Raw genomic sequence first — 27,192 nt, forward strand, 5'->3', positions numbered from 1 at the left:
GCTCATGAAGTAGGAAGCGGGAGGTTCAAACACAAAGCCCAGATTGTGGAACTATTGGGAGTTTATTTAGCAGCACAGAACATTTCACTGTAAGGCGAACCCTGACTGCAGACAGGGTTGAAGGTTCAACTCTGACAGAAAACACTGAAATTTGGAGGAAATGTGTTACAAACCTTAAAAACGCATTTCTAAAATAAAACCCTTTGATTCAAAATATCCAACGTTGAAATCTCTGACAGTTCTGGCTCACAAACACTTTTTTGTATCAAACTTGAATGTTTGCGTGTCGTTCTGAGGACGCACAGAACCTGCTGTTCATTTTACACCATTGTGCTTTTGTCCTAATACTCTTAATTTTAAGTTCTACAAACCAGGTTGTAACTGTGGGAAATGTTTCAGTTAAAATCACAAATGAAGTCATGTATCTGAGGGGACACTTGTTCTTTCCTGGCTCATACTGCAACAGCCCTCAGTTTAAACTTAAAGCATAAAGATGTTGGACCCATTAACACTGTTCACCACACAGACTGTCAATAAAGTTAGAAGTCTTGAAGTGCCGGCGATTCACTCAGGAAGCCCAAATGCTGACACAGTGCATAAGATCCTGCTGGATGTCAGAGAAACACGTACGTGACTCTGCAGCGCCACCTGGAGTCTCACCTGGACAGGCTGTCATCATACCTGCGGGGAAATCAATACGTCTCAATATTTCTTGTGTTCAGCTGAGGTTGTTCCTGTTTTTAATTCATTTATGAGGAAATATGTTTTAAAACATACGACTAATCTGTCAGCTTTGAACAAATAAGTAGCTAATGATGTCACTCACTGCTTGACACAGTCTGGGATCTGAACATGCTCAGTGGGGATGACGTTAGAAAGTTCCTTTAAGCTGCTGATGAACTGAAGTTTCCTGCTGAACTTGGTGCTGAGGATGAAATAAAAAGACAGTTTGAGTTTTAGTCATTCAGATATGACCACTTCCTGTCCAAGAAAACAGCATGATGGGGTTTATAAGCTTTTACTAGCAAAACAATGATCTGTGTCTGTATCAGACGGGTGGTGATGAAGAAAAGATTGTGCACCTGATGAAGGGCTTGATGATGGTGATGAGAGCTTTAATGTACCAGGTGGGATGAACCACATAGAAACCCTTCAAGTTCTTCCTCAACCTGCAGGCAGAAAATCACCAAAAGAATCATAAAGAAACACCGAATTAGGGACTTGGTCTACACCAGCGGTCTCCAACCTTTTTAGTGCCACGAACCGGTTTATGCCCGACAATATTTTCACAGACCGGCCTTTAAGGTGTCGTGGATAAATACAACAAAAAAAACTAGTACCGGTACCGAAAAAAAAGAAGATTTATTCATAACACACGTGAAAAGACCCAGGAAAACTGAGTTAACGATAAAAACGATAACAAAATAACGCTGAAAACCGATAAAAACCCTGAAAACTATACATTTCACACCTGAGCCTCAACTCTCGCGGCCCGGTACCAAACGAGTCACGGACCGGTGCCGGTCCGAGGCCCGGGGATTGGGGACCGCTGGAATAAACCAACCATCCAACCAACATCCAATCATCCATCCAGCCATGGTCTCCCATTTATCCATTTCTGGGTCATGGATGTTAGGGCCTATATCAGGGTTAAGGGTCAAACAATGAAATACAATTTGTGAAATAAAGGACAAAAAAAAAAAGTTAAAAGACTGAAAACAGGTGAATGAAGGAGGAAATAGATTAAAAATTATGCCTGGCACACCTGAAAATCAGTTCATGACATGAAGACTCCTCCAGATATTCATAATAATAATAAACCCCTCTCCTTCAGCCACGAGTGAAAAAATTGGATCTAAAACTGTGTTTTTATTATTTATTAGGCAGAGTAAGCATTCTTAGCAATGAAAAAGATCCCTGAGCTTTGGACACATCAGTGAAATAAAGCTTGAATATGTGCCCACTGATAAAGTCCTGATCAAAAGTTTAAGACCACGTGAAAAATGGCAAAAACTCCTATTTTTCATCGTTGGATCTTAACGTGGTTCCAAGTAGAGCTTCAACATGCAACAAGAAGAAATGGGAGCGAGACAAAACACGCAACAGAAACTGGGAAGTGTAAAGGATGAATAGCAGCTCGCCCTGCCACCACCACGACCCGGCTTTGGATAAGCAGACGATAACAGATGGACGGATGGATGTTCGGACCTGCTTTTTCTTACCTGCGGTCGATGGTGGTGTAGCATTCTCTGAGCCAACTGATTCCTGGCAGTTTGTCCTTCTGACCTCCAGCACAGAGATACACAATCACATAGTTCTCCGCCACCATCAGCTCCAGAGTGCCCACTACGAACCTGATACATACAGAGAGGCAGTGGTGAGGCGGTCAATCGCAAAAGCTCTTACTGGTTTTATACTGGAACCCGTAGTGGGTCTGTGCACTAAGACAAATTCAGCCTTTTGATCCGTCTTTTTCTCTGCCACGACTTTGAGTATGATTCTCACTGTGGGATAGGTAAGAGCAGTGACTCAGAGGTGAAGGTCAGGGGTCAGAGGCCAATGTGTGTTCATTACCTGAACAGATTATCCATCACATACTGGTAGTTCTCCAGACAGTTTTCTGGCAGGTAACAGGAGGAAAACACGATGATGTCATTCATACCATCTCCATAGTAACCTGGATTGCCAACAGGTGTTAAAAGTGTGAGGGGGCATAAGATAAACAGGTAAATCAGTGCACAGGTAGCTAGCAGTACCTCCATGAGACAGCACCCTGAGGAACGGCTCCAGGACGCTCATATTGACCCGGCTCTCCTGCGGAGGGTCACCTGTAGTGAAACAACGCCACCTGGTGCCATGGCTGTCCACCACATCCTCCCTTTCCAGAAAACCCAGTCCGCTCTGGTCTGTTTCCATCAGGCAACCAGTTTGTGGGTCAGACCTGGAGCTGTGACCTCTGTGGTGGCTGGAGGCAACACCAAGACGCCGCAGGTCATCTGAGAAACAATCAGGTAAGAAGATAAACAGCTGTTCGCAAACCTTGGCCTGTATGACCTCTCTATGACCGCTCACCTTCCAGGTCCAGGTCATACATTGGGAAGGGCAGCGATTCGCTGTCTGAGGGCGTCTCTATAGCATCTAGATCAAAGTCAAGTGCTTGGTCATCTTCATCTTCAGGGGAGGGGGAAAGGAAGACAGAAGGCAGGTCATCAGAGACCATGGACCCGCTGCGACCTGCAACCCAACACCAAAGAGCTGAAACGAAATGAAACGAAAACTGTGGAGTTTTAAAGAGAATTCCCAGCTATTGTTTCGTTACCTAATGACAGGCTGAGAGTCGGAGCCACCAGGACTTTTTTCTTTGCTTGCGGCGGGCTGGTCAAAGCTAGAGTGCTGGGAGGAGCTGCAGAAAGAGAGAACACGCTCAACAGTGACATACCTGCTGAATGTTTCTGTTTACCAATGACAGCCACCCGACAATGAGGGCCTGTTTGGATTTTTATTTTCATTTTTTTAAAGCAAGTAAGCGCAAACATATTAGTTTTTGAAGGAAAAAAAGCCTAAAAGCTGCAGATTCTGCCTGCCTCGACTCAGCCACATGAGATCACAGAGCAGCACATGCTGAGGTACATAGTGTGCAGTGATTCCCAACTTTTTGCAGAGTCAAGCCCAACAGACCTCCAAAGTTCACGTGGCCTTCGGATTAGCTCAAGAACAGCACATAGAGAGCTTCATCAAAAAGGGTTTCCAAGGATGAACAGCTGCATCCGAGTCTTACATCAGCAAGCACCATCTAAAGCCTCGGATGCAGGGGTGTAAAGGATGCTGCCACTGGACTGTAAAGGAGTGGAGACGTGCTCTCTCCATCTGGGACTGTGATGCATGAATCTGACTGCACTGTGCCAAGTGTAAAGTTTGGTGGGGGGGGATCAGACAGCATCACTGTCTGAGCTCACAAATGCGCTTCTGAAAGATGTGGTCAAAGGCTACGTTCACACTGCAGGCGAAAGCTCATCAAATCCGACTTTTCTGACCCTGTGCGACCCGTATCTGATCGTGGTGTGACAGTGTGAACGGCACAAATCCGATCTGGGTCGCTTTCGTATGTGGTCCTGAATCCGATACATATCTGATATTTTAGAAAGCGACTGCTGTTTGATGGTCATGTCGCACTAAATCCGTCTTTTACGTCACTGACACAAGACAGACGCCAATTATCAGCGCCGGAGAAGACATCGTGAACGCTTCCATCCAGTGAAACTGTTGGGAACAACGTTGGAGAAACGTGAACATTTTATTTGTACTGCAGCTATCCTCTGAAGCACCGCTCCTCTAAAACAGCAATAAGTTTGTTCTGGGTCTAAACGGAGCGCGTTGTGTGAGACGTCTTCTTTTGCGCATGCGGCCGCTTTGAGGGTTCGCACTAGAGCGCGTTTGCTGTCGCATTTTGTTTGTAGTGTGAACACGCAGACAAAAAAATCGGATGTGATCAAAAATCGGAGTTGAGCATTAAGACCTGCAGAGTGAACGTAGCCTGAAACTTCCAGAAACACTCTGAAGCTGTTACAGCTGCAAAGGGGGCCGACGTCGTATTACAGCCCATGGACTGCGAGTTTCACTCAGGTTCACACGCATCTGTGAATATATACATAGATAACAAAATAATGTCTTTATTATTAATTATTATTATTTTGTATATAATTTAATATGTATTTTTAAATTTTCATTCGTCTTTTTAAAGGATTACTTTACAAATATAAATTGATCTTAATTTGCCTTTCTTTTCTCGAGGCAGCGATTGAGCAGGAACAGGACCCGTCCTTCGGTAGTAACTGTTGCTCGTACTCAGCCACAGTAGTTTTTTCACCCCGCGGGGTGATAAGCTACTGTAAATGTATGTCATTATCGCTGCCACAACAGCTGCTTGGCCATGACTGTTTGCACAGCTCAGCATAGCTCAAAGTCAAACCATGAGCTGTAGCTGGCTACGTTTCACTGCCTTGAGCCTCGTGTTTGCTTCCTTCTCCTATTTTTGTTCCTTGCTCTCTTCCTTGCATCCCTTATCTCCTTATTGCTCTTTCCTGTCATGCTTAGTTGGACTACCTAAGGGAGGATGAGTCCCGGTGACAGCTTGATGGGTGATGTGGGCAGCCTTTCTTTGTTCTGTGGTTAGAGGATGGTGTTTAAGGAGGGAGAGAATAGGAGCGCCAAACAGAGGAACCAGGTACCAGGCAGCAACAAGACCAAAGTGTCGGGGCCTGGGTCTAGGCGCCCAGGGCTTATGTATCTTTGTATACATGTATATTTTTCTGTGTGTGGTGTTTTGTTTTCTCTGCTTTTTCCCCTCGTCTCTCCGTGTGTGCTCCCGGATGATTTGGGTCGCCTGAGGGATCGCATCCCCCGGAGCAGAGCAGAATTTTTTTTGTTAAGATACTGGATCTGGTCTGGTTCTGATCTTTTTACTGGGCACGCCGGGGCATTGCTTTGGTTTATGAACAATATCGTATCCTGTGTGATTGTTGTTGGTTGCCCCGCTCCCTCCACCCATGTGGTGGAGTAGATGGGCGCAGCTCTGTCCAGCACAGCTGTCGTTGGTGTCTCTCGTTGTTTTGATATTTTGTTTCTGCTCTAGATTTCAGTCTGTGGACGGCTAACTTGGCCATAGGTGTGAACGGTTGTTGGTCCGCGTGTCCGGATGACACAGTGTGTGGGTGCACGCTGCCTCGCGCCCTCCGGTCGCTGGGAAGTGGAAATATTTGCAGATTTGTATTTGAATCACAAAATTATTGTAAAGGTTTGAAATGAAAATGTTTATTTTAATTTAATTACAGCTGAAAATGTATGAAGCCATTTCAAAATATTATTGTTTTAACAGCTTTGTCATTTTTTATTTTATTATATTGTTTTATTTTTCATTTCCTGTGTCAGGGTTCCTGGGTCGTTGACCCAGTGATTTCAGTTTGTTCATGTTCAGTTTAGTTCGCCACATTAATGTTCTCACTTCCTGTCTTTCCAGCTTGTCCCCGTGTCATTAGTCAGATTATGTTAAGCCCTGTACTCGCCTGTTTCCAATCACTGTCATCATTCAACTTGTGCATTTAGTTCCTGGGTTTCACCAGTTCTTTGTCGTGTCATTGATGTACGTCTGATGTTACGTTGTCCTTCCCGTGTGTTCCCTCAGTTCAGTCAGCCGTTCAGTTGTCTAGCCAGTCAGTGTCCGTTCACCCTCTGTTCACCCATTCCCTATAATAAACCTTCACCTACCTGCCAGTCCTGCGTTTGGGTTCCTTCTTCCTCGCCTCCACACAACGCCTGACAGAATGACACGACCCGTGCCACGAAGACACGATTGGAACCCAGCGGACTCGGACCTCTACGAGCGGCAGGAGGTAGCGCTCTCCTTGTGGGCGGAAAAGCTCAAGGAGAGACAGCGGCTCTTCGCGGAGCGAGAGCACGTCTTCGAGGGCACTCGCTTGGCTCTGGGCGGGCCTCGGAGACGCCGCGTTCCCCCACCTGCTGCCTCACCTGCACCGGAGCATCTGCCGCGGAGAGTGGACGTTTCACGCCGCGCTTCGGCCGCTCCCTCTCTCGCCACTCCGCTCCACGCTCACACACCCGCCGCTTCATTCACCGGACCTCCACCATCGCCACGGCACAACGGTTACGCCTCCCACCTCGGCTCAACGGAGGCTACCGCGCCAGAGGCTCTGCTGTTTGCCCCGGCCGCTTCCTCTTCCCGGAGAAAGCGGCGCACACGCCGCCATAAAACGGACTACTTTCAGCCACTCCCGATGGTGAGCTCCAGTGACTGTTTTTCGCACTCACCATCTGACTATTCACTCAAAACGCACAATAGCCCCATTTCTGATTCATGGGGAGTCTCCCTCCTAGACGAGGACGTGGACTGGAAAGAGTTTTTCTGCTCTTCTCCAAAGACTGTAAATAGTGGTGGCAGAAAAACCAGAACAATCCCCAATAAACCTGCCAGTAACACCGTCACTATTTCCACACCCATTATTCAGCCATTTCCCACCAGCACGGGGGCCCAGTCTACGCCCACACCAGTGCCAGCTCCCAGGAGGAGGGCAGCTGCGACCCGGTCTACCTCCACACCCGCTTCTGTTTCTCAGGTGGGGGTGACTGGTGTCCAGCCACCTTCCGTGCCCGTCCCAGCGCCCAGGCTGAGGGCAACCAGAACCCAGCCTGACCTCCCTAGAGGCTTGGAAGAGCTAACCGGTCCACCTGCTACTTCACCTCTTCATCCACCTCCTGATCCAGCTTTTCACGCCCTCGCACTATCACTGGTTAGGCTAGCTGAGGTGTCCCCTGCTCAGGCCCCAGCTTTATTAGCCCAGGCTGCAGTTTTGTCCCCTTCAGTAACCCAGTCATTAGCTCAGCCATCAGCCACACCAACCTCAGCTCCGTCGTCAGCCTCGCCTACCTCTGTTCCTCCTTTAGCATCTCCACTCCAGCCAGTTCCCTCACCTGCTGTTCAGCTTTCAGTCCAATCAGTTCACTCACCTGCTCTCCAGTCCGCTCCTGTCCAGTCACCTGTAGCCCAGTCACCTGTAGCCCAGTCAGTCCAGTCTGCTCCTGTCCAGTCGGTCCAGTCGCCTCCTGTCCTCCAGTCAGTAGTCCAGTCGCCCGTCCACCATCCTGTTCAGTTCCCGGACCTGCAGCCACAGCACCCAGAGCCAGCTGTGAGCTACCCTGCTCCTCAGCCAGGGGTTTCCGCACCCGCTGGCCCGGCCGCTTCCCTGCCAGAGGTCCCCGCACCTGCTGGTCCTGTCCTGTGTGTGCCAGGGGCTCCAGTGCCCACTGGTTCTGAGACCGTTTTCACTGGAGGGCCCGAGGAGCCCGTCCAGCCTCATGCCTCGTCAGCTGGAGGGCCCGAGGAGCCCGTCCAGCCACCACCTGCGGCTGCCTCGCTGTCACCTAGCTCTGCTTCTGCTTCGCCTGGTCCGGCCTCAGACTCTGCCTCGGCCTCTGCTTCGCCTGGCCCTACAGCTGCTCCTCAGTCTCCGCCGGCTCCCGCGCCGCCATCTGCAGCTGCTCCTTGGCCGCCTTCTCCTCGTCGCCGGCGTGGTCGACCACTGCACCGGCTCAGTGGCCGCCGCCGTCTTCCTCGCTGCCGCCCATCGGATCGACTTCAGCATCTCTGCCGGCCGCGTGGCCGCCCACCTGAACTGTATGGGCTCAGCCACTGGCCGCGTGGCCGCCCACCTGAACTGTATGGGCTCAGCCACTGGCCGCGTGGCTGCCCACCTGAACTGTCTCTGTTTGGACTCCGTCCCTCCTTCCTGGGCCCCCTCCGCCCGCCCTGGTCTGGTTTTTCTTTCTTTCGGCCGTCGGGTGCCGGCCTTTGGGGGGGGGGGGTACTGTCAGGGTTCCTGGGTCGTTGACCCAGTGATTTCAGTTTGTTCATGTTCAGTTTAGTTCGCCACATTAATGTTCTCACTTCCTGTCTTTTCCCCGTGTCAGCTTGTCCCCGTGTCATTAGTCAGATTATGTTCAGCCCTGTACTCGCCTGTTTCCAATCACTGTCATCATTCAACCTGTGTATTTAGTTCCTCGGTTTCACCAGTTCTTTGTCGTGTCATTGATGTACGTCTGATGTTACGTTGTCCTTCCCGTGTGTTCCCTCAGTTCAGTCAGCCGTTCAGTTGTCTAGCCAGTCAGTGTCCGTTCACCCATTCCCTATAATAAACCTTCACCTACCTGCCAGTCCTGCGTTTGGGTTCCTTCTTCCTCGCCTCCACACAACGCCTGACATCCTGTATGTATTTACAGTAACATACTGCTATTTATGGTTTATTTTAGATATCAATATTTTTGATGGCTTCCTTAATGAGTTTGATGTTTTTTTTCATTATTAATATTTCATTATTGCTTTCCTCCTGTGCGCAGCTTTAAGCTATGACTTTGTAATACACATGTATTTATTTTGAATCACTGTATTTGCTTTCATATATTTTTCTTTCTTGTGGCATCAAAAGAGCAGAGAAAAGTTCATCGTCTCAGAAACAACAAACTGTCTGCGTACCCGGTCTCTGTCTCGTGGCTGTCAGTGATTTATCCTCCGAGTCGCCACCGCCTGACAGAAAACAGGAAACAATCAGAGAGGAACCTCCAAAGAAGAAGAAAATAAAGGAGCAGCTGTCTGAGTTACCTGGCTGGACATCAGACACCTGCTGCAGTTCATCTGCTGGAAAATTGTGAATATGTTGAGAAGAGAAAATGTCATCTGAAGGAAAAACAACTGGATGAGTCTTCCTTACCCTCCTCGTCTTCCTCATCCTCCTTACACGCATTGCCTTGTTCAGCCTCCTCATTTCCAACAGATATTTGCCCCCCACATTCTTCCTCCTCCTCATCTTTAAAACCAAAAACACCACAGAGTTCATGACAGGGACTGGCCTGAGACCAGGATGTACCGTTTGTTCTCCATACCTGCTGACCGCTCTGTGCGTGGCGTGGAGATGAGCGGTTTGTCACCCGTTTCCTCGTCGTCTGCAGAGAAATGCAGATTCAGGTTTGAGTTTTTCTAAAGCGATAGTGCTCCTTGAGTAATAGACACAGCAGTGTGATTTGGTGATATGATTAATTTCACCGATGATGTTCATTTGTTTGAATGAACTCTACATATTGGATCTCAGTGGGTCAGCATGAATGAACGTGAGTGTATTTGAATACATGAATAGTGTCTGACACGCCTGACGGCTCTGTCAGTACCTGATCGACCGTCTGCAGCAGACGTTGCGCTCACAGCTGTCGCAGTGCTAGTAGAGGTCGTATCATCTGTTATGCTGTTGGCTGCTTGGATGCTCTCGGTAGCTTTGGCTTTCAGAAATGATCTGCACACAGAAGCACACTGAGCGATACTTTACTTCTGTTTATTCTTTTTTCTCTTGTCCAGTAATGCTGCCTAAATTTCACACTTACCCACTGTGGCATGACCCGGCCACAGAGTTACACACTGACACACTTTCCTGTTTCTCTAACGCTGCAGCTTTACAGCAGCACACAGCAACAACAACAGCAACCAGCTCAGGCCCAGAGTGTGCTGTCTGTGATCAATAGCAGTCTTCAGTCTGCTCCAAAACTGTGGAACAAAGTGCCCTTCACATCTCCACCTCCCTGACATCACACATGTTTCAAACCTGTCTGAAACACACTGTTACTCTCTGCGTTTTACATCAGGATGACCTCTGACTGCTTCGAATTTTCTTAAATTGTTGTTATGTGTTTGATTATTTTATATGTACATCCCAGCTGTTGTTTATAAAGGTGACTCAGACTGTGACTGAAGCTAGCTCTATCGTCTCTTTTGGGCCCCTCCCCTCGCTAAAAGCCCTTGTTCTTCTGATTGGCTGCAGAGGAGCAGGAGCCCTGGCCATAACGATGCTACAGCTGGACGTATCTGTTTCTTAAATTATTTTGTTTGATTACATTTCAAACTGAAGGAAATCAAAAGGCTGAAATGAACTCTGACCTCTGTGTTTCCTCATCAGGCTCCTCCTCTCGTGACTCCATGTTGTTACTGCTGCTGAGGATCAGTGAGACCGCGTTAGTCCAGAGCCTGCTGCTAGATCAAGACTAAACTAGCTAACGTTTCTGCTGTTTAGCATGGAATTCATGAAAACATTATTCTGTAACATTATAACCGTCAGCACACTGTAAAACAGCTGAAACGTTGCTGCATTAAGATCTGAGAAAACACTCTGGGCTCAGGTCAATAATCTTTATTGACACAACTGTTATCTAACAAAAACAGTGCAAAGGAAAGACAAAGAACACATTACAAAATAAAAGTCTAAGCAGAAAAAGACTTCCTGTGATAAAGAAAAGTTTAAGAGTCAGAAAAGACTTACAGCGAGTCCTCGGAAAGACGACGGCCAGGTGAAGTCAGACAGGTGAGACGGGTTCAAGGTAAATAGCCGAGATCACCTGAGAGTCAGTGTGTGTGACTGAAGGCTCACCTGATGACATCACACCTGCCTTTAGTGAGTTTATGAGTGAACTCTGATACCTCAGCCCCTCCCTCGCCCGTCTCTCGCTGTACTTTTAGCCAACAGGACAACAGAGGTGTGGCGGCTTTGATTTGTTGGTGCAACAAGAGGCCCGCCCCGTTCCCACAGCAACCATGACTGTACAAGTAGACATGCAGGTGTGGAAACTGCAGCATGCAGGTCGCTACCTGCTGCATGTGTATCACTGTGGTTCAGGTTTACTGTTTCATGAGAACATTAAAAGATCCCAGGGAAGGAGGAGCATGTGTGAGTCTGTTGCACCAGTGCTTTGGTTAGGACTGCTGGCAGGGGCTCAGAATGAAAGGCTTCAAATATTTACAGTAATACTTTGGTGGCTTATTATTAATGAATAATTCTGAGAATTTTGGAGTTGCTTTATAAATGAGCAGAATATATAAATACTGTAGTTATATACACTGTAACCCTGCCCTCCAGGATCATGGACTTCCTGTCCAGGTGGTTAACATGGGCACCGCCTGCTCCTCCACCCTGACCCGAGGCTAAGTCTTCGTGTCTACGCCCTGCACACTCATGATCGCACACCTCCCTTCCCCTCTAACACCATCAGTAAACGTGGTAACGACAGAACGGCCGTTGGCCTGATCAGCGGAGGAGACGAGATTGCGTACGAGGAAGAGGTTAAACACTGTCGAGATGTCGTGCTGACTACAACCTTCTGCTCAACACCATCAAAACGGAGGAGACTGTAACTGACGTCATAGGGAAACACATTCCCCTAACTGTGTTCGGCGAGCGTCCTCCTTGAGACTCCTGGGGGATCTTAGAGAACGTGCTCACCTTCTGCATCGTGGTCTGATATGCCAGTTGCTCAGTGTCAGACACTAAAAACCTGCAGAGGGTCATTAACACAGCACAAAAGATCTTCGGCTGTCTCTGGAGGACGTGGTCAGCGCTTGGTGTCTCATTGCCCCTGCGTTACCTCGTGCCCTCTGGGATCAGGTGCAGGTGTCTGAAAGGCAGGACGGCGAGGCCATCGGAGCGCTGAGCCCGCTGAATGGACCTAGTGATGAATGCACGAGTGAATGTTTGTATGGTGGTGTGCTGAGATGAAAGCCTAGCGACAACATAGTAATAGTTATGTTGTCTCTATCCTATAGTGCATTTTGTGCATCAGACGATAGTTTCAATAATATACAAGTGGAACATTTCTAAATAACAACGTGATGTACTTCAGTATTTCCAGTACTTTGATCATTTCTTTCTTTCTTTAGTGCCACTCGAACATTTTCACTGCACTGTCTCCCTCAGGAAGATTTCTTTGCAGATTTTTCCATAAGAATCATGGAACAAGCTGATTGGTTATAAATGCAAACAGTCATTAAAACTCAGAGCTGAACTGAAATGAATGTATTGCATCTGATAACTGAAAATGAATCTTATAAATGTAAAATATGAATAAACAAGTGAAGATTTTTCTTCCTCTCTTTGAGCTCATCATCCAGGCTCGTCTCAGCCCGTGCAGCTGCAACACCGCCCAGTTCAGCCTCTTCATTCCTCCGTCTCAGCTCCCTGTCTCTTTACAACAATTTTTCATTGCAGTAATTTATGCGTCCTTCACTGATCCATCACAAACAACAAAAGCACTTTGTGGACGGGGCGCTCCGATTTCTCCTCTTTGCTGCTGCAGAAAGCTGCTCGACTGGAATCTTCACATTCCCAGTGCTTCTTCTCTGGAGCTTGTTTTTCTTTCTGTTTGCTGGGGAAGCGACGAGCCGCCTTTTACCATTATAGATCCACTCTGGACAAAGCCAGCCCTTACAACGACACTTACTCAAGGAAGATGAGGGGCTTTTTGATCCTCGTGTTCGGTAAGATAGTGTGGGCAGCTGTGGGTTATCTCTGACTCTTGCTGTCTCAGCAGCAGCTTTGGATCACAGCGGTCTCAGACAGACTTTTATCAGGAATCAACGCACGGTTTGTGGTCGTAACCTGCACTGTTCAGCTCTATTTTTGTTCAGTCTACTTTCAGTTTTGTGCTCTTGCTTATTTACCCCCTAATGGGGTTATTCTCACTTCATTCCTGAGTTTTAAGTCTTAAGTGCACTTCCTGTTTTATTTTGGTAGATTCTGTCTCTCTCCCAAACAGTGACAGCAAAGTTAAAAAACACTGTTGTGTGTGTGTCCCAGTTTCCCAGCATGCCTTGGCTGCAAAAGTGGAAGTGTACGAGGGGGCGGAGTCTGTGCTTCTGCCCTGCCGGGTAGGTTTTTTACTAGAGGACACCACAGTGACATGGACCCGCCCTGACCTCGATCCCAGCGGCATCCACAGGCGGCACGAAGACCGAGACGAGCCGGATGGTCAGAACATGCGTTACCGTGGGCGCACGGCAATGAGGGCGAACGAGGCGGACCCCAAAGACCTGAGCCTCACTCTGAGCAAACCCGAGCTGTCTGACACCGGAAGTTACGACTGCATCATCAGCAAGCAGAAAGACGTGCTAAAGCTGACCGACGTAGAGCTCCAGGTCAAAGGTCAGCACCGGACTCTGCTCTCTTTGAAGTCAAAGCAGCTCAGGCACGTAAGATTTAACAGTTTAGACCACTCTGCTTTACCTCACTCAGTGCAGCAGGTCAACAGGACTAATTAAAAAGTTGATGGTTCAATTCCCTGGTTGCATCAACCCATGCATCCATCACAGTGTGAACGTTAGACAGAAAGCACTTCAACACAGAAAAGATGTCTGTGAATGACAACCTGTCCATTTAACATATGGTCACTGTAGCACGCAGAAGCCCCGCCCACCAGCTTTCAGTTTTTGAGGATGACACAAATTTTTAATTGTTCGGTCCTCGAGAACAAGTATATAAGAGTTGTGTCGTTGCAGGGTCTGCCTCACAGTATAAAGCTGCTTCAGGCAGCTGTTGGTGTGATTTGGGGCTGTAGGACTACAGCTCAGCATGACTGCAGATCAGGAACCACACGCTATGTTTTCCTCAGCTGCTCCGAGTCCTGGGATCAGATAAAGAAGGATGATCTTGAACTGGCTCTCAAGCAAAGCTGCTCTAGGGTCCAAGAATAACAACATGGAGCAGCTGGTTAAATCTGTGCTGAACTGACAAAACAAAATTAAATGTTGAACAAACTCATGGACATAATGATAGTTTGTGATGAAGTCGTTTGAAAAAGGCCGACATCCCCTCACACTAACCTGACCTAACCCCGACCGTCATGCACACCTTTTCTTTTACCCTCTCAGTCGGCATGTTGGAGGTGAAGGTGACAGAAGGGTCCGAGTCCATCCAACTGCCCTGCCAAACGACATCTCCGCTGCCTGCCGACACCACTGTGGAGTGGAGCCGCTCCGAGCCCATCCCCATGATTGTCCACGTGTTCCCGAACAGCAGCGCAGAGCTGCCGAAGAAACAGGACGAATTCTTCTGTGGACGCACGCGCATGCGTGAGGACTCGCTGAAAACGGGAGACCTGAGTCTGACCCTGAAGTACCCCTCAGAGCGAGACAACGGTCACTATGTCTGCACCATCAACACGGGCACGGACACGCTGAGGCAGAAAGTAGCCCTGCAGCACGTCAAAAGTGAGTGGAAGGGGACATGGGTGAGAGGGAGGGATGCAGTTCACACGCTCACATTCGGGCCTCTTTCTCTGACCAACAGAACCGTTTCCCACCTGGGCCACGGCTTTCCTGAGCGTCATGGCCATCAGTCTGGTTGCTGGCGGAGGTTTTGTGGCATATTTCTGGTATTATTTTAAGATGGGTATGCTTTCCATTTGTTTTACGTTTTGGTTCTGTGTATCTTGTGGTTCAGCTTCCATATTTAATGTTTTGGTTTTGGTTCTTCTCAGTCTCCACCACGGAGGTGGATGAAGGGGGGGAGTCTGTTCACCTGCAATTTAAAACCACACCTAACCTGCCAGTCGGTGCTAGGGTGGTGTGGAGGCGCTCCAGGCTTGGCTTCAAACTGATCACAGTTCATGAGTACTCAAACAGTGAAAGCAAACCAGGTGCGAAATACATGGACCGTACAGAGATGGTCGAGGACCCGCTGACATCAGGAGATCTCAGTCTGACCCTGAGGCGACCGCGAAGACGAGACAGCGGGATCTACCTCTGCACCCTCTGCAGGGGCAAAGTTGTGCTGGATGAGAAACGACTGAGGCTGGAAGTAAGAGGTAAGAACCTCGCTCCAGGGCTGAAGCTCGTACCTGCAGTCCCCTTAGACCAGTGGTTCCCAAACTTTTTTTGCTGGGCCCCCCTTTGTTTTACAAGAAAGATGTTCGCACGCACGCACACATCCTCCAACCACACACGCCCATATTTTGCTCCATATTTCACACCTCAAACATTTAGTAAACAATTAAGCAAATACAAGTAAACTGCAATAAATTACAGGTAGTAATAAAATAAACTACTAACTCTTTTAGGCTGCGTCCGCACCTACACGGGTATTTCTGAACACGCAGCTGTTTCGTCCACGTAAACGGCGTTTCGAATCACCGAAAACTGAGACTTTTTTAAACTCCTTTTTTTGCGTTTACGTGTGGACAAGGAATACAGAGTTCGTCATGCAGCGTCAAAGGTATGTGCCTTTATCCACGTCACGCTGTGGCCAGGTTATTGTTTACACGAGAGGAACTGCAGAATGGCAGATAGAGACAAAATACTGTTAATCTGACTGTCTGCAGGTTTTACACGCAGTTACTGTCCCTCCATTTACAAAGACAGAAGCGTCACGGTGTCATTATTTTTATTTTATTTTCATGTGTAATAATGTTCAACATTGCTATCAATACATTTCTTAAAAAATGCCTCTCTGTGCAAAATGGGTTCAAAAACATAAACAGCTGTGGGATCCTGTTTGTCCGTGATTTGAACCGAGGGAACAAATCATGGCAGGATCAGCCTGATGTTATTTGTATCCTGCTGTAACTTTACTGTATAAAGAGCAAACATCTCCAACATGTCAGGAGTAGTTAGTCATTACAACAAGTGTTTGTGAACTAAAAATCAAGAATGTGGGATCCTGTTTGTCCGTGATTTAAACAGCCCAGCGCTGCTCCCGACGCAGGGAAAACCAATCCTGCAGGGAGACCTACCTCGGCACCTGTGCAGGTGAAGTCAAAGGGAAGATTTGCTTCACCATGTTTTCTTTGGCTTAGAATGAAGTTGGTTTGGAAACATATTCAGCGATGCTTCATGTCCTGCTTTGTGTTTCTGTAGGCGCCGTGCTAGCAGTGTCCAAGCGTTTTGTTTGTTTCCCCTCCCTTTCATCCCGCGCCCCCCCTGCCATGGCTCTGCGCCCCTCCTAGGGGGCGGGCCCCACACTTTGGGAAGGTCTGCCTTAGACTCCCATGTTGAAACATGTTTACAGCCTGATACAGAAACAATTTAGATAGTTTTCCCCTTTGGACCTCCTGTACATCTGTGTGTACACTTGAATATTTGACATGATGTCAGCGTCATATAAAGATAGTGCAGGTAGCCTGCAGCTTTAAGAGGAAACAGAAAAAGAGAAAGTGGAGGACGTCCCAGAGGCTGTACTCACAGTCACGGAGCTCCTCGGGTTCTGTTATCAACACTTTGTATTTACTTATGAAACTTCTGCTCATTTTTGGCTCCAAAATTACAAAACATGGAGTCAACAAACAACTGGGTGACATCAGGGTGGATATGTATATTTTTTTATCTACAGTCTGTGATCAAATGTCTGGTCTGATGCTTTGATCGGCTGTCCTTTCAGTCCCTCAGGTGAAGGTGTCAGAGGGGGTCGATGCTGTGCTGCCCTGGAAAACCTGGATTCCTCCACCAGAAAAAGCCACTGTGGAGTGGAGCCGTCATGAGCCGTGGCCCATGATTGTCCATGTCTATCAAAGCGGCTCGAACTGTCTGGAGAAGCAGACCTGGTTGTACCGTGGCCGCACAAAGATGGAGGACGAAGATCCTCGTAAGAACAGAAACCTCAGTCTGGTCCTGCGCGAGCCCACGGTGCTCGACAGCGGCGAGTATACGTGCACCATCAAAGAGGAAGAACGAGTCGTGAGGACGAAGCGTCTGAGGCTCCACGTCAGAGGTCAGAGGAGGAGCTTGTTTCCTGTTTCTGTTGTTTTCGTCTCTTCCTGCTGTCTGACCATCTGTCTGCTCCTTCTGCAGATTTCAATCACATCTCTGATGATGAAGAAAATGGAGAAAAGACTCCTTTGATCAGATATCGTGGGCCCCAGGCTGTCTGATCTCTGGCTCCCCCTCAGGTCCTCTCGGTGAACTGCGCTCAGTATCAAGCAGTAAAGAAAGATTTTAAAAGTCCAAACAAAGGAAAGGAGGAAATAAGACGGCGGGATTCAAAGGTTTTTAAACGTCATCCATTTTTAAAGTATTTCAGACGACAGAACATGTACTGTGTGTTTCTCAGGATCCACGTGATAAAAAGTGTTTAGCTGACATTAACACTGTGGCAGGCGTTGGTTTGTGGCACGTCTGCGGGGGAGACAGACGCACCGCAGCTCCATCACGTATACGAAGAATGAAAAGGGTCCTGAGTTGTTGTTGTTCTGTACGTGTTGCTAAAAGCTGCAGCCCAGGGGTGTTGTAGCAGCAACCGGGAAATACAGTGTGTCAAGTGTGAAATATGTGGTTGGGTCTGTGCTTACCGCCACAAACAACTGTAGGACATCGGACCCAGTTAGGGAGATCGTCCACTTCCACAGACTGTGACAATCTCCCTAACTTCTGAATGTGGGAGTGAGAAGGAGCACCCAGGCGCAGACACGCCAGGAGGCGGAGCTGAGTTTACACAAAAGGCGAAGCGTTTATGAGGCTGAAGACATGAAGACAAAAACAAAGCAGGGGGAGAGAACTACAACTAAAAGCTAAACTGTGACGACTACGACAAAGTGACACGAACATGATTCTGAACAGGTGCACGCGAGGAAACATGAACACGCCCTGAACAGAATCATGAAAGACTTTAAACCTGAGGTAATGTGGAGGGAGGAAAACTGACAGACTGAATGAAAACGCACAGGCTAAATACACACAGGAAGTGATAGGAATAAACATAATGACGCCACAGGGGAAGTAAAACTTAACCCGTTAAACATGGAAACACCAGACTCTTCAAAATAAAACAGGAAACAGCAGGTCAAACTAGATCATTAGAACACACACAATTAGACACAAACACACGTACAACTGAAAGTAAAACGCTGAGGACAAGACAGAGCACAGGACAGGAAGAGACTCATAACTAAGGAGACGAAGAAGAACATATACTAGACTAGAACTGAAGACAAACAAATGATAATATGTTGCACACTTGGAATAAGACGAGTTGAAACTAGTGTAGCTTTGTGAGTTTGTCTTTACTGTAAATGCAAATGTATAGACATAGCACATCATTACACATTCGTACAGTCTCACACAGCTCAAATATAATATTGTAACTAAAGCTTATGGGGGGTGTCTGCTTCACTGGATGAATGGGAAAATGCAGAGGAGTAATTTCCCTACGGTGACTAACACATACACACACATTATTTTATTAATATAAAGAGACACCTGCAACCTTATTCCCAGCTCTGCTGCAGGTTAAAGCATTAGGCCATATAAAGCCATCAGCACTTCTGAGGTGTGTCCTCCATCCTGTGACCAGAATCAGCCTCAGAGCTCCATGTGGAAGGAGGTCTCAGCAGGAGCTCCAGTGGAGGATCCACAAACGACACAGAGAACAAAGGATTTTTGTTGAGCTCATTGACTTATTCTCAGTCAGACTCGTGTTTGAGATGTTCATGATTCCTTGAAGTCATCACAGGACTAAACATGAGCACAAAAACCTCAACAATTCTACATCAACTTTTTATCATGTGATCAGGTTTCATCAGCTTTAAGACATAAAAGCAGTCAGAATGAGCCGCCTGTGTCACTCTGGCCGCACCTGTAAAACCAAGTGGGCATAAAGTGAGAGATTCTGTGCAGGAGTTCTGTGTACTGAGAAAAAATGGAAATGAATAAAAGCATCGTGTCAGTGTGTGCCTGAACTCTCTCTTTGATTTCTTTAAACAACAGTTTCATTACACAAACAAAAACAGATAAATCAGCAGCATCACGTGGGCTGAGGTCCAGAGCCGGCTCACTATGGTATCCACTTTGGTCCTTTGATGGATTTCAAAGTGAGATCATGGATATCAGAACATCCGTGGGGAAGAAATGTCAAGGGAAAAAGTCCTGTGAAAGTTCGAGGTGTTTCAGTGTGGTCTATAAATTGGAATAAAAGCATTTATCCATGCAACATTCATCCATCCACCCACCAATCATCCATCTGTCCATCCTTCCATCCATCCATTCGACTGTTCACCCATCCATCATCCATCCTTCTAAATGTCCTTCTGTCCAGCGGTCCATCCATCGACGTCGTGGGCATGCTTAGCAACAGTGTTTTGCTTAAACCACGAGTTGGGATGTTGTGGGGGATTCTTATCACAATGTTCCCCAGCCTTAAGCTGCTTGTCACACTCTTTCCCTGATAACGCCACTAAGCTTTCTTAAGGTGGAAGATTACTGAGGGGAAGAGCGCTTTTGTGGGCCAAAGCATTTTTCACTTTTCATCCTATTGCTTCCTCCCGATACGATGCTTTCTTCAATGAACTGAAAAAGACTTTTGCTTATCCAGTGTCTGAGAGCAGTTCTTCCAAGAAATGATTGACCCGTCGTGGCAATCCAAGCGTAGCTGAGTTTGTGGTTGCTTTTCTTAGTGTGGCCACCGAGATGGACTTCTCTTTGTATACCTTTCAAGTCATATCCCCAAAAGTCAGTTTTATGATTATTACATTACATCACCCACAGAAGTTCTCTGACGACTCTGCCATAGTCGGCCTCATCACAGGTGAGGACGACTCAGAGTGCAGACGGTGGACTCTGGACTTTGTGGACTGGTGTCAGCAGAACCACCTGCTGATCAACGCCGGGAAAACGAAGGAGTTGGTGGTGGACTTCCGGAGATGCAGACCCACCACACTGACACCGGTGAACATCCAGGGAGTGGACATTGAGATAGTGGACTCTTATAGGCACCTGGGTGTTCACCTGAATAATAAACTGGACTGGAGCCACAACACTGATGCTCTTTACAGGAAGGGTCAGAGCAGACTCCACCTGCTGAGGTGGCTGAGGTCATTTGGAGTCCAGGGAGCGCTTTTAAAGACCTTCTATGACTCTGTGGTGGCATCTGTCATTTTTCAGTGTGGTATGTTGGAGCAGCAGTTTATTGGCAGCTGAGAGGAAGAGGTTGGATAAACTCATCAGGAAGGCCAGCTCTGTTCTGGGATGCACCCTGGACCCAGTGCAGGTGGTGGGAGACAGACGGACTCTGGCCAAAATAACATCTCTGATGGACAGAGTCTCCCACCCCATGCATGTAAGTGTTGCTGCAGAGCTGCTTCAGTGACCGACTGCTGCATCCTCGATGCATGAAGGAGCGTTTCTGCAGGTCCTTCCTCCCTGCAGCTGTCAGACTGTAAAATCAGAACTGCTCCCAACAAGCATAGATGTTTACATCAGCGCTGTAACTGCACTAATCAACCGAACAACTACTACTGTTATAGCTGCATATTACTTTTCTCAGTTTATATACGCTAACTTTTTGGAAGTTACACGTTTACTTTTTAATGCACAGGTACAATCACACAATCTGCACTTTTCTAATTATTCTAAATATTCTTAACTATTTAAACATCTTTCAGTATCCTGCTCTGTTTGCCACTTATCTGTACTTTTAATCTTTTAATCTTTTAATCTGTAGTTTTAATAACTGTACAGGACTCTGCTTTGGTAACTATTGTCCATGATGTAAATATGTAAAAGTTGTGTTTCTCACCTGTGTCCTGTTCTTTTTGTATATGTGTGTTTTTGCTACTGTTACAACCAAATTTCCCCTTGTGGGACAATTAAAGGATTATTCTATGCAAACTGCCATGATCATTGATCAATGATCATTGATCAATGATCATTGAATGGTTATGAGTACCATCACAGTGGGCTGTATTTTTGCAGGCACTAAATGACCAGATGAAAGACCAGTGAACCTGCTTCTTTTGAGGAATTAACCTCCCTTACTTTCACGATTGACAACTGCCTGAGGCAAAGGGAAGCTGAAAAGAACTACAAGGCCCATAAGGCACCTGCTAGTTCACCTCTGTTGTCCGTCCCCACACTGCCCACTCATCTCTTCAGCCACCAGTGGAGCCCATGCAGAGTCAGTGCTTGCGGTTGACCCTGAAGGAGAGGAAAAGGCGTTTGAGCCCATTGTTTTACTGCACCGCTCAGGGCATTTTCTCGCTTGTCCTACTGGTCATTCTTTTTCCACAACATGGTAAAACTTGTTTCAGATCACTTGAACAGTACAGATAAATACCTTCTGAAAGTTATGTCAGCAGCCAACAAAAAAGCCATCACAAAGTGCTGGCTTCAGAAATGCCCCTTAACAGGCATTTTATTTATTCTTGTTATGAAACAGTTATATACATTAGAGCAAATGACATGTGCTATAAGGCTCCAAAGGACCCAGGAAGAAAATGTGGGAGAAATGGTGTTATTGTTTGGCTCTTGAAGCAGACTAGGTGAGATTGTACAGTTGGATCATACAATTTTGCTTCTAACTTTTACTGCAAAAGTAACTATTGTACTTGATTTTGTTAATAATCATCCCATGACCTCTTGTTACTTCCTTTTCGGCGTGTATGTTCGTGTTTGTATGTTTACAGTTTTTTAAAAAAAAAGGTCAGATATCTCACCTCCTTCAGCTTACCAACCTGGCAAACCTCCCTCTCTGGAACCTTGGCTCGTCACCGTCTCCTATACTCAGTAAGGTTTTGCGCTTCAGAAATAGCATTCTCTTGAGTCTGTATTTGTTGCAGTTAAGTATTTCTAAATTATTCTGAATTTCATCTCAAAAGTTGGCTGCGTCCACAATTATTTTCCTTTTCACATTTAGAATCTGAATCTACTTCACATTTTTTCAGACTTGGGGAAAGACAGATGTTGAAGTATTTATCTCTGCCACTGTGTGTTATTAAATCAGAGCAGAGATAAGCTTTTTAAAGATATTCTTTTTCATTATCTTCAAATTAAAGGTAAATCAGCAACAGCACAATCAGAATGAGGCAGCAACACAGGAAACACCAGTAAACGGCTGTTTTTTTAATTGTTTTTTCTTTTATTATAATTTTAAGAAATTATTCCAGTTAAAATTTATGGTTTTAGAATATTTTAAGACTTTAGTTCAGGTTCACTACTGACGCGCTGTATTGTTTCCTCCCGTCAGTAGGCGGCGGTAAAACGCCATCTTGTGACATCAAACCGGCTAATCGCCTAAAAGAAGGGGCGTTGTCGTCACTTCCGGCAGAATCTAACATGGAGTCTGGTGGAGTGAAGTTGAGTCTGTGGGAGGACGGTCCGAAGCCGGGACACTTTTACTCCTTCCCCGGGAGCAGCAGTAGCGGGGCAGGCACAGCTTGTGGACCGGTCCGACACACACTGTGAGTGAGCCGCGGTCCTGCTCCGGGGCCGGTCCCGGTGCCGGTTTCGGGGTTTCGGTTTGAGTGCTGCATCATCATGGAGGAGGCTAGCTAATGCTAAGCTAACTGCCGGGCTACACTGATTTAAACGCTGGGTATTCTCCGTCCTTTCCGCTGAGTAACGTCAGCGCCGACGGGAGACCCACGGGTCACACCTGAGTCCGCCTGAGCTCTCGTGCGGTGTTTCAACAACAGGTTTAGTTGAGTTCGGTGGACCCGTTCCTCGAGCAGCTTCACTGCTGTTTGCTGGCACTAGCGCCATCTTGGGACGTGCACTCAGAGTTAACAGGGTTAAAATTGTGGCCCAGGCAGCAATACTCGAGGACAGGCGTCAGTGATCTGTCACTGCAGTGTGGAGGTTTACGGGAAATACAGCCAGGCTTGTCCATGCAGAGCTTTCAGCATCCTGAGGGTGCGTCTGCTTACGTCACCATGGTAACGGGTGGGTGACTGAGAGCAGACACGTTATCCACAGGGCGCAATTTACTCTGTTTATCAACAGAGTCATGCTTTAGAAACTAACCAATCAGAGTGGCTATAGGCGAATGAACTACTGCTCCCATGAGAATGACCTCTGACCTCCTTTAGCCAAGTCCTTTCTGTTCAGATCATACTGTGTGTGTGTGTATTATCACTTCCAAGGTAACTGCCCTCCACCAATCAGACGTTTAAGCAGAGGATTGTGGGTAGCATAGTTATTTTCTGTTACATGTAGGCGTGTTCCTGGCAACTAGTTTCTTAGCTGAGTAAAAGAGGAGAAAGATTAGGCTAGTCTAAAAGTAAGAATCACTTCGATAGCAAGTTAAAATTGACGACCATTAACTGGACAAAGGCAGAATCATGCTGCTTAACTATGTGACACCTTTCATCGTGCATTGTGAAATATATAAGTTCACAATGCATGTGTGTGTTAGAATATATATATCTATACACACACACAGTCCGGACAACGAAGAAACATGCGTGTTGTTTGTGTGTTGTGCCGTGCATTAGTAGCGATGCACACTAGGGCTGCCACAAACGATTATTTTGATAGTCGACTAGTCACCGATTATTTTTGCGATTAGTCGACTAATCAGATCGTGCATCCATTGGACGTAAAACTACAGCTTATTGCACCAGCAGCATCTGCTCTTATATAACTATCATTAGCTTACAGCTTTAAGTGTTTCAGGTCTCTGCTAACTAAAAATAAAGTCAAGATGATAGTTTATTAAATTTTAATGAAATTTGCAGATTGTTTCGGTGAACTTTAATAAACTCCTTGCTATCTAAAATATAACAGGACACCGGAGTAAATTCTCGAGCATCTCACACTTCTGATAATCAGCTGTCTGCTTGACGTTTATTCAGCTGTGTAAAAACTATAACTTTAACCTCAGCCAAACCGATTTACTCAGGAACAAATAAAATACTAAAAAAAAAGCCAAACAATAACATTTTAAGTTATCTAAGTGACTCATATATATTTAACCTGAGTAGCGAAAGACGGCGGTGGGTTTGAAAACGATTTGCGGGGAGTCCGGTGTTCTCACTGCGCTAGTGAGCCTTGCCCCCGGCTCGCTAACGAGCTAGTGGGTAACAGACATCTCCGAAAACGTCGGAGCGCTTTTGAAAATATGTGGTGTCCTGATAAACTGAGCAGATATTTGAGGTTTACACAGCTACATTCTCGCCTGAAAATATGTTAAACGTTTATTTTGTGACCCAGAAAGAATAATAAGAGTAACATTAAAACTAACTAGCTGCCGCCATTGTTGGAAACTGCGCTGGGCCGCGCTATGAATTCTGGGACACAGCTGCTGCTTCTTCTTCTTCTTCGGGGTTTAACGGCAGCTGGCATCCTTGTACATGCAATGCTGCCATCTTCTGTTTCAGTCCGTTATTACACTCTTAAATCCTACTACTTATTCCAGCTTCAAACGACGCGTCGACTATTAAATCAGTCGTCGACGATTTTGATAGTCGACGTAATCGTGACTAGTCGACAAATCGTGGCAGCCCTAATGCACACTGTTCAAAAATTCATGACAACCACTTCAATAAAAGTTCTACATCTAAAATATCGAGACAGTAAAGCATCTAGGTATTTTCTTCTGCTTAGTTGAAGTCGAGCCACGGGGCAATGGCCCCAGCTTATCTGGGGGAACATCGAGGCATGCCAGGGCCAGCTGAGATGTCCTCTCAGTAGGACATGCTCTCTGCCCTCTGGGTTTTCACATGTTCCATCGCACAGGCTAATTACACCACCATTGGACTTGTTTAAAGTAACCGTGCCCCGTCCTCCTTCCACAGGAACCCGATGGTTACAGGAACGTCGGTACTTGGTGTGAAATTCACTGGCGGGGTGGTGATCGCCGCAGACATGCTGGGCTCGTATGGCTCTCTGGCTCGCTTCAGGAACATCTCCCGCCTCATGAAGGTGATGCCACCACCAGCAGAGGTCAGCTGACCGACTGTTTGTTTCAGCAACTTTAATATTGGTGTTTCCTCCACAGGTGAACAACAGCACCATCCTGGGAGCCTCGGGCGACTACGCCGACTACCAACACCTGAAACAGGTCATCGAGCAGATGGTGTAAGCGCGCGCACACACACACGTATGTGAGTGTGCACACTCACATACACACACTTGTACATCCCCCTTCCCATCTCACTGGTGTCGTTTTCCGTCAGTATCGATGAGGAGTTGCTAGGTGACGGGCACAGCTACAGCCCAAAGGCCGTGCACTCGTGGCTCACCCGCGTCATGTACAACCGCCGCAGCCGCATGAACCCACTGTGGAATACCGTAGTCATCGGCGGCTTCTACAACGGGGAGAGGTGAGACTCGGGGTGGGGGGGTGGTTGGGGGCAGACCAGTCAAGCTGCATTCGTATTTGTTACCGCCTGTTTTTTAGTTCTAGGTCAGTTTTGTTTCTTTAATGTTTTATGTTTTTGGTGCTCATGGATACGGCGGTTTATTTAAAAAAAAAAAAGAAAAAAAAAAGAAGTATATAACTCCCAGGATGCATTTCAGCATGTTTACCTGTTAGAGGTGAACCTGAAATGGGAAGTAGCTCTTCTCTCACCAGGTTGCCGCCTTCCTTCTCTCCAGTTTCCTAGGTTACGTGGATAAACTGGGCGTGGCTTATGAGGCTCCCACAGTGGCTACAGGCTTTGGTGCATACTTGGCTCAGGTGAGTTTCAGCTGTAACGCTCTGCTGGCTTTAGAAGATTAATCATGTCTAAAGGTTTTTAAGGTGTGGTCATACAGCTGACTAACAGTTGAGGCATTAAAGCGTTACCGCGGAGACCAGTGATGGAGTGTTTGTACCGAGTTTGGACATGTGCCAGTAAAGCTGTGTTGAATCTGTGTGCAGCCTCTGATGAGGGAGGTGGTGGAGAACAAGGTGGAGATCACCAAACAGGAGGCACGGGAGCTGGTGGAGCGGTGCCTCAAGGTGTTGTACTACAGAGATGCTCGCTCCTACAACAGAGTAAGTCGCACCGCCGCGCACACTCAGGTGTACTGGACGCCATCCGGAGAAAGTAACAATTTTATTTCTGTTTCATTTCAGCACGAGATTGCTATCGTCACCGAAGAGGGCGTGGAGATCCTCGGACCCCTGTCTTCTGAAACCAACTGGGACATAGCCCACATGGTCAGGTAGGGTCAAAGGTCAGAAGACGAGGAAGAGTTAGGGATTTTTCCTCCAAGTTTAAAAACTGTTTCTGAGAGTAACCACCACCGATATGTCGATAGCATAACCAAGCAGAACACCTGACTTCACTGTAATGAAAATGTTGATCAGATACAAACAAAGCTTTATTTACAATCTGTAGATGTGACTGACATTTTTCTTCATGTTTCTCTGCAGCGGGTTTGAATGAAGAGAAGTGGCAGCGGTCTCAGCATCACTAACAAACCCTTCTCCTGTTTGCTCCAGTTTACTCTGTACTTTCTCTTTTGTATGATGGAAAATAAATGTAAGAAATAAAGAGAGCTGTTTTCCTTGGTTTATTTGTCATCTGCAGATTATTGAAGATTATCTTCAGATGAAACAGTTAAATTTGTCCTCAGTAAAAGTAGAATCACTGATTTATATCAACTGTTCCACAGATTTTTACTACTGCACGTTGGTTTAAAGAGTTTAATTTATTTTAACCTCCTAAGACCCGAATTCTTCCACAGCAGCATTTTTAATTTCTCTTTGAAATTTGGGCTGATTGGGACCCGATGAATGTAAAAACAAAGAATTACCAGATTTTTTTTCAACCTAATTTTTGTTTCTAAGAAAAATGAGAGCCACATATGAGGATATTTGTTTAAAATGTTGATAGAACACAAGCAGTATAATGTCCTTGTAAGTGGATATGTAGAGCAAAATTGAGTATTTTGGTCTAAATAACCCAAAATGTGATGTCCACATATGTGGACGCCAGGTTCTAGGAGGTTAATGGGGGTTTTGTTTTTTTTACTTTTTGGAATTTCTGTTCTAAAAACATTTCTACTCGACGAATAGGATTAAACCTGCTTTTGGTGTCTGGGTAGATTTTTGAGAACTGACCAATGGGAATAGACGCTGGGTTTATGTATCATTATCAAGAATTATTTGGAAATGAGAACGATAG

General features: G+C 46.5%; 3 protein-coding genes across 6 annotated transcripts; 2 read left to right on the forward strand and 1 right to left on the reverse strand.

Annotated features, from left to right (window-relative positions):
- Positions 1–43: 43 nt before the first annotated feature.
- On the reverse strand, positions 44–10,988 carry LOC120729300 (BCL2/adenovirus E1B 19 kDa protein-interacting protein 2-like). 4 transcript variants are annotated; one of them, XM_040024848.1, is made up of 15 exons: positions 10,872–10,988; positions 10,493–10,543; positions 9,733–9,854; positions 9,451–9,510; positions 9,279–9,374; positions 9,170–9,205; positions 9,044–9,094; positions 3,320–3,403; positions 3,073–3,234; positions 2,757–2,996; positions 2,575–2,677; positions 2,223–2,354; positions 1,083–1,169; positions 827–925; positions 44–681 (listed from the first exon to the last, which is right to left on the reverse strand). In XM_040024848.1, exons 2-15 carry the CDS (start codon positions 10,531–10,533, stop codon positions 657–659), a joined length of 1,338 nt encoding a protein of 445 aa, XP_039880782.1. In that variant the 5' UTR covers positions 10,534–10,543; positions 10,872–10,988; the 3' UTR covers positions 44–656. The 4 variants fall into 4 exon arrangements, with proteins under 4 accessions (XP_039880782.1, XP_039880783.1, XP_039880784.1 ...); XM_040024849.1 differs by having other exon boundaries at positions 9,170–9,202; positions 10,493–10,546; positions 10,872–10,987; XM_040024850.1 differs by having other exon boundaries at positions 2,575–2,620; positions 10,493–10,546; positions 10,872–10,987.
- Positions 10,989–11,136: 148 nt separating this feature from the next.
- LOC120729299 lies at positions 11,137–19,036 on the forward strand. The gene is made up of 7 exons (XM_040024846.1): positions 11,137–12,859; positions 13,179–13,523; positions 14,249–14,587; positions 14,667–14,768; positions 14,857–15,183; positions 16,752–17,081; positions 17,162–19,036. The coding sequence occupies exons 1-7, from the start codon at positions 12,832–12,834 to the stop codon at positions 17,239–17,241; spliced, it is 1,551 nt and encodes a 516-aa protein (XP_039880780.1). The 5' UTR covers positions 11,137–12,831; the 3' UTR covers positions 17,242–19,036.
- A 3,352-nt stretch (positions 19,037–22,388) lies between these two features.
- Positions 22,389–26,577, forward strand: psmb4 (proteasome 20S subunit beta 4). The gene is made up of 8 exons (XM_040024851.1): positions 22,389–22,539; positions 24,874–25,000; positions 25,077–25,156; positions 25,255–25,401; positions 25,676–25,757; positions 25,941–26,057; positions 26,139–26,227; positions 26,439–26,577. The coding sequence occupies exons 1-8, from the start codon at positions 22,415–22,417 to the stop codon at positions 26,449–26,451; spliced, it is 780 nt and encodes a 259-aa protein (XP_039880785.1). The 5' UTR covers positions 22,389–22,414; the 3' UTR covers positions 26,452–26,577.
- The last annotated feature ends 615 nt before the right edge of the window (positions 26,578–27,192 follow it).

This window comes from Simochromis diagramma, unplaced genomic scaffold (genome assembly GCF_900408965.1).
Source record: "Simochromis diagramma unplaced genomic scaffold, fSimDia1.1 OVJJ01000297.1, whole genome shotgun sequence".
Classification (NCBI taxonomy): Eukaryota; Metazoa; Chordata; class Actinopteri; order Cichliformes; family Cichlidae; genus Simochromis; species Simochromis diagramma.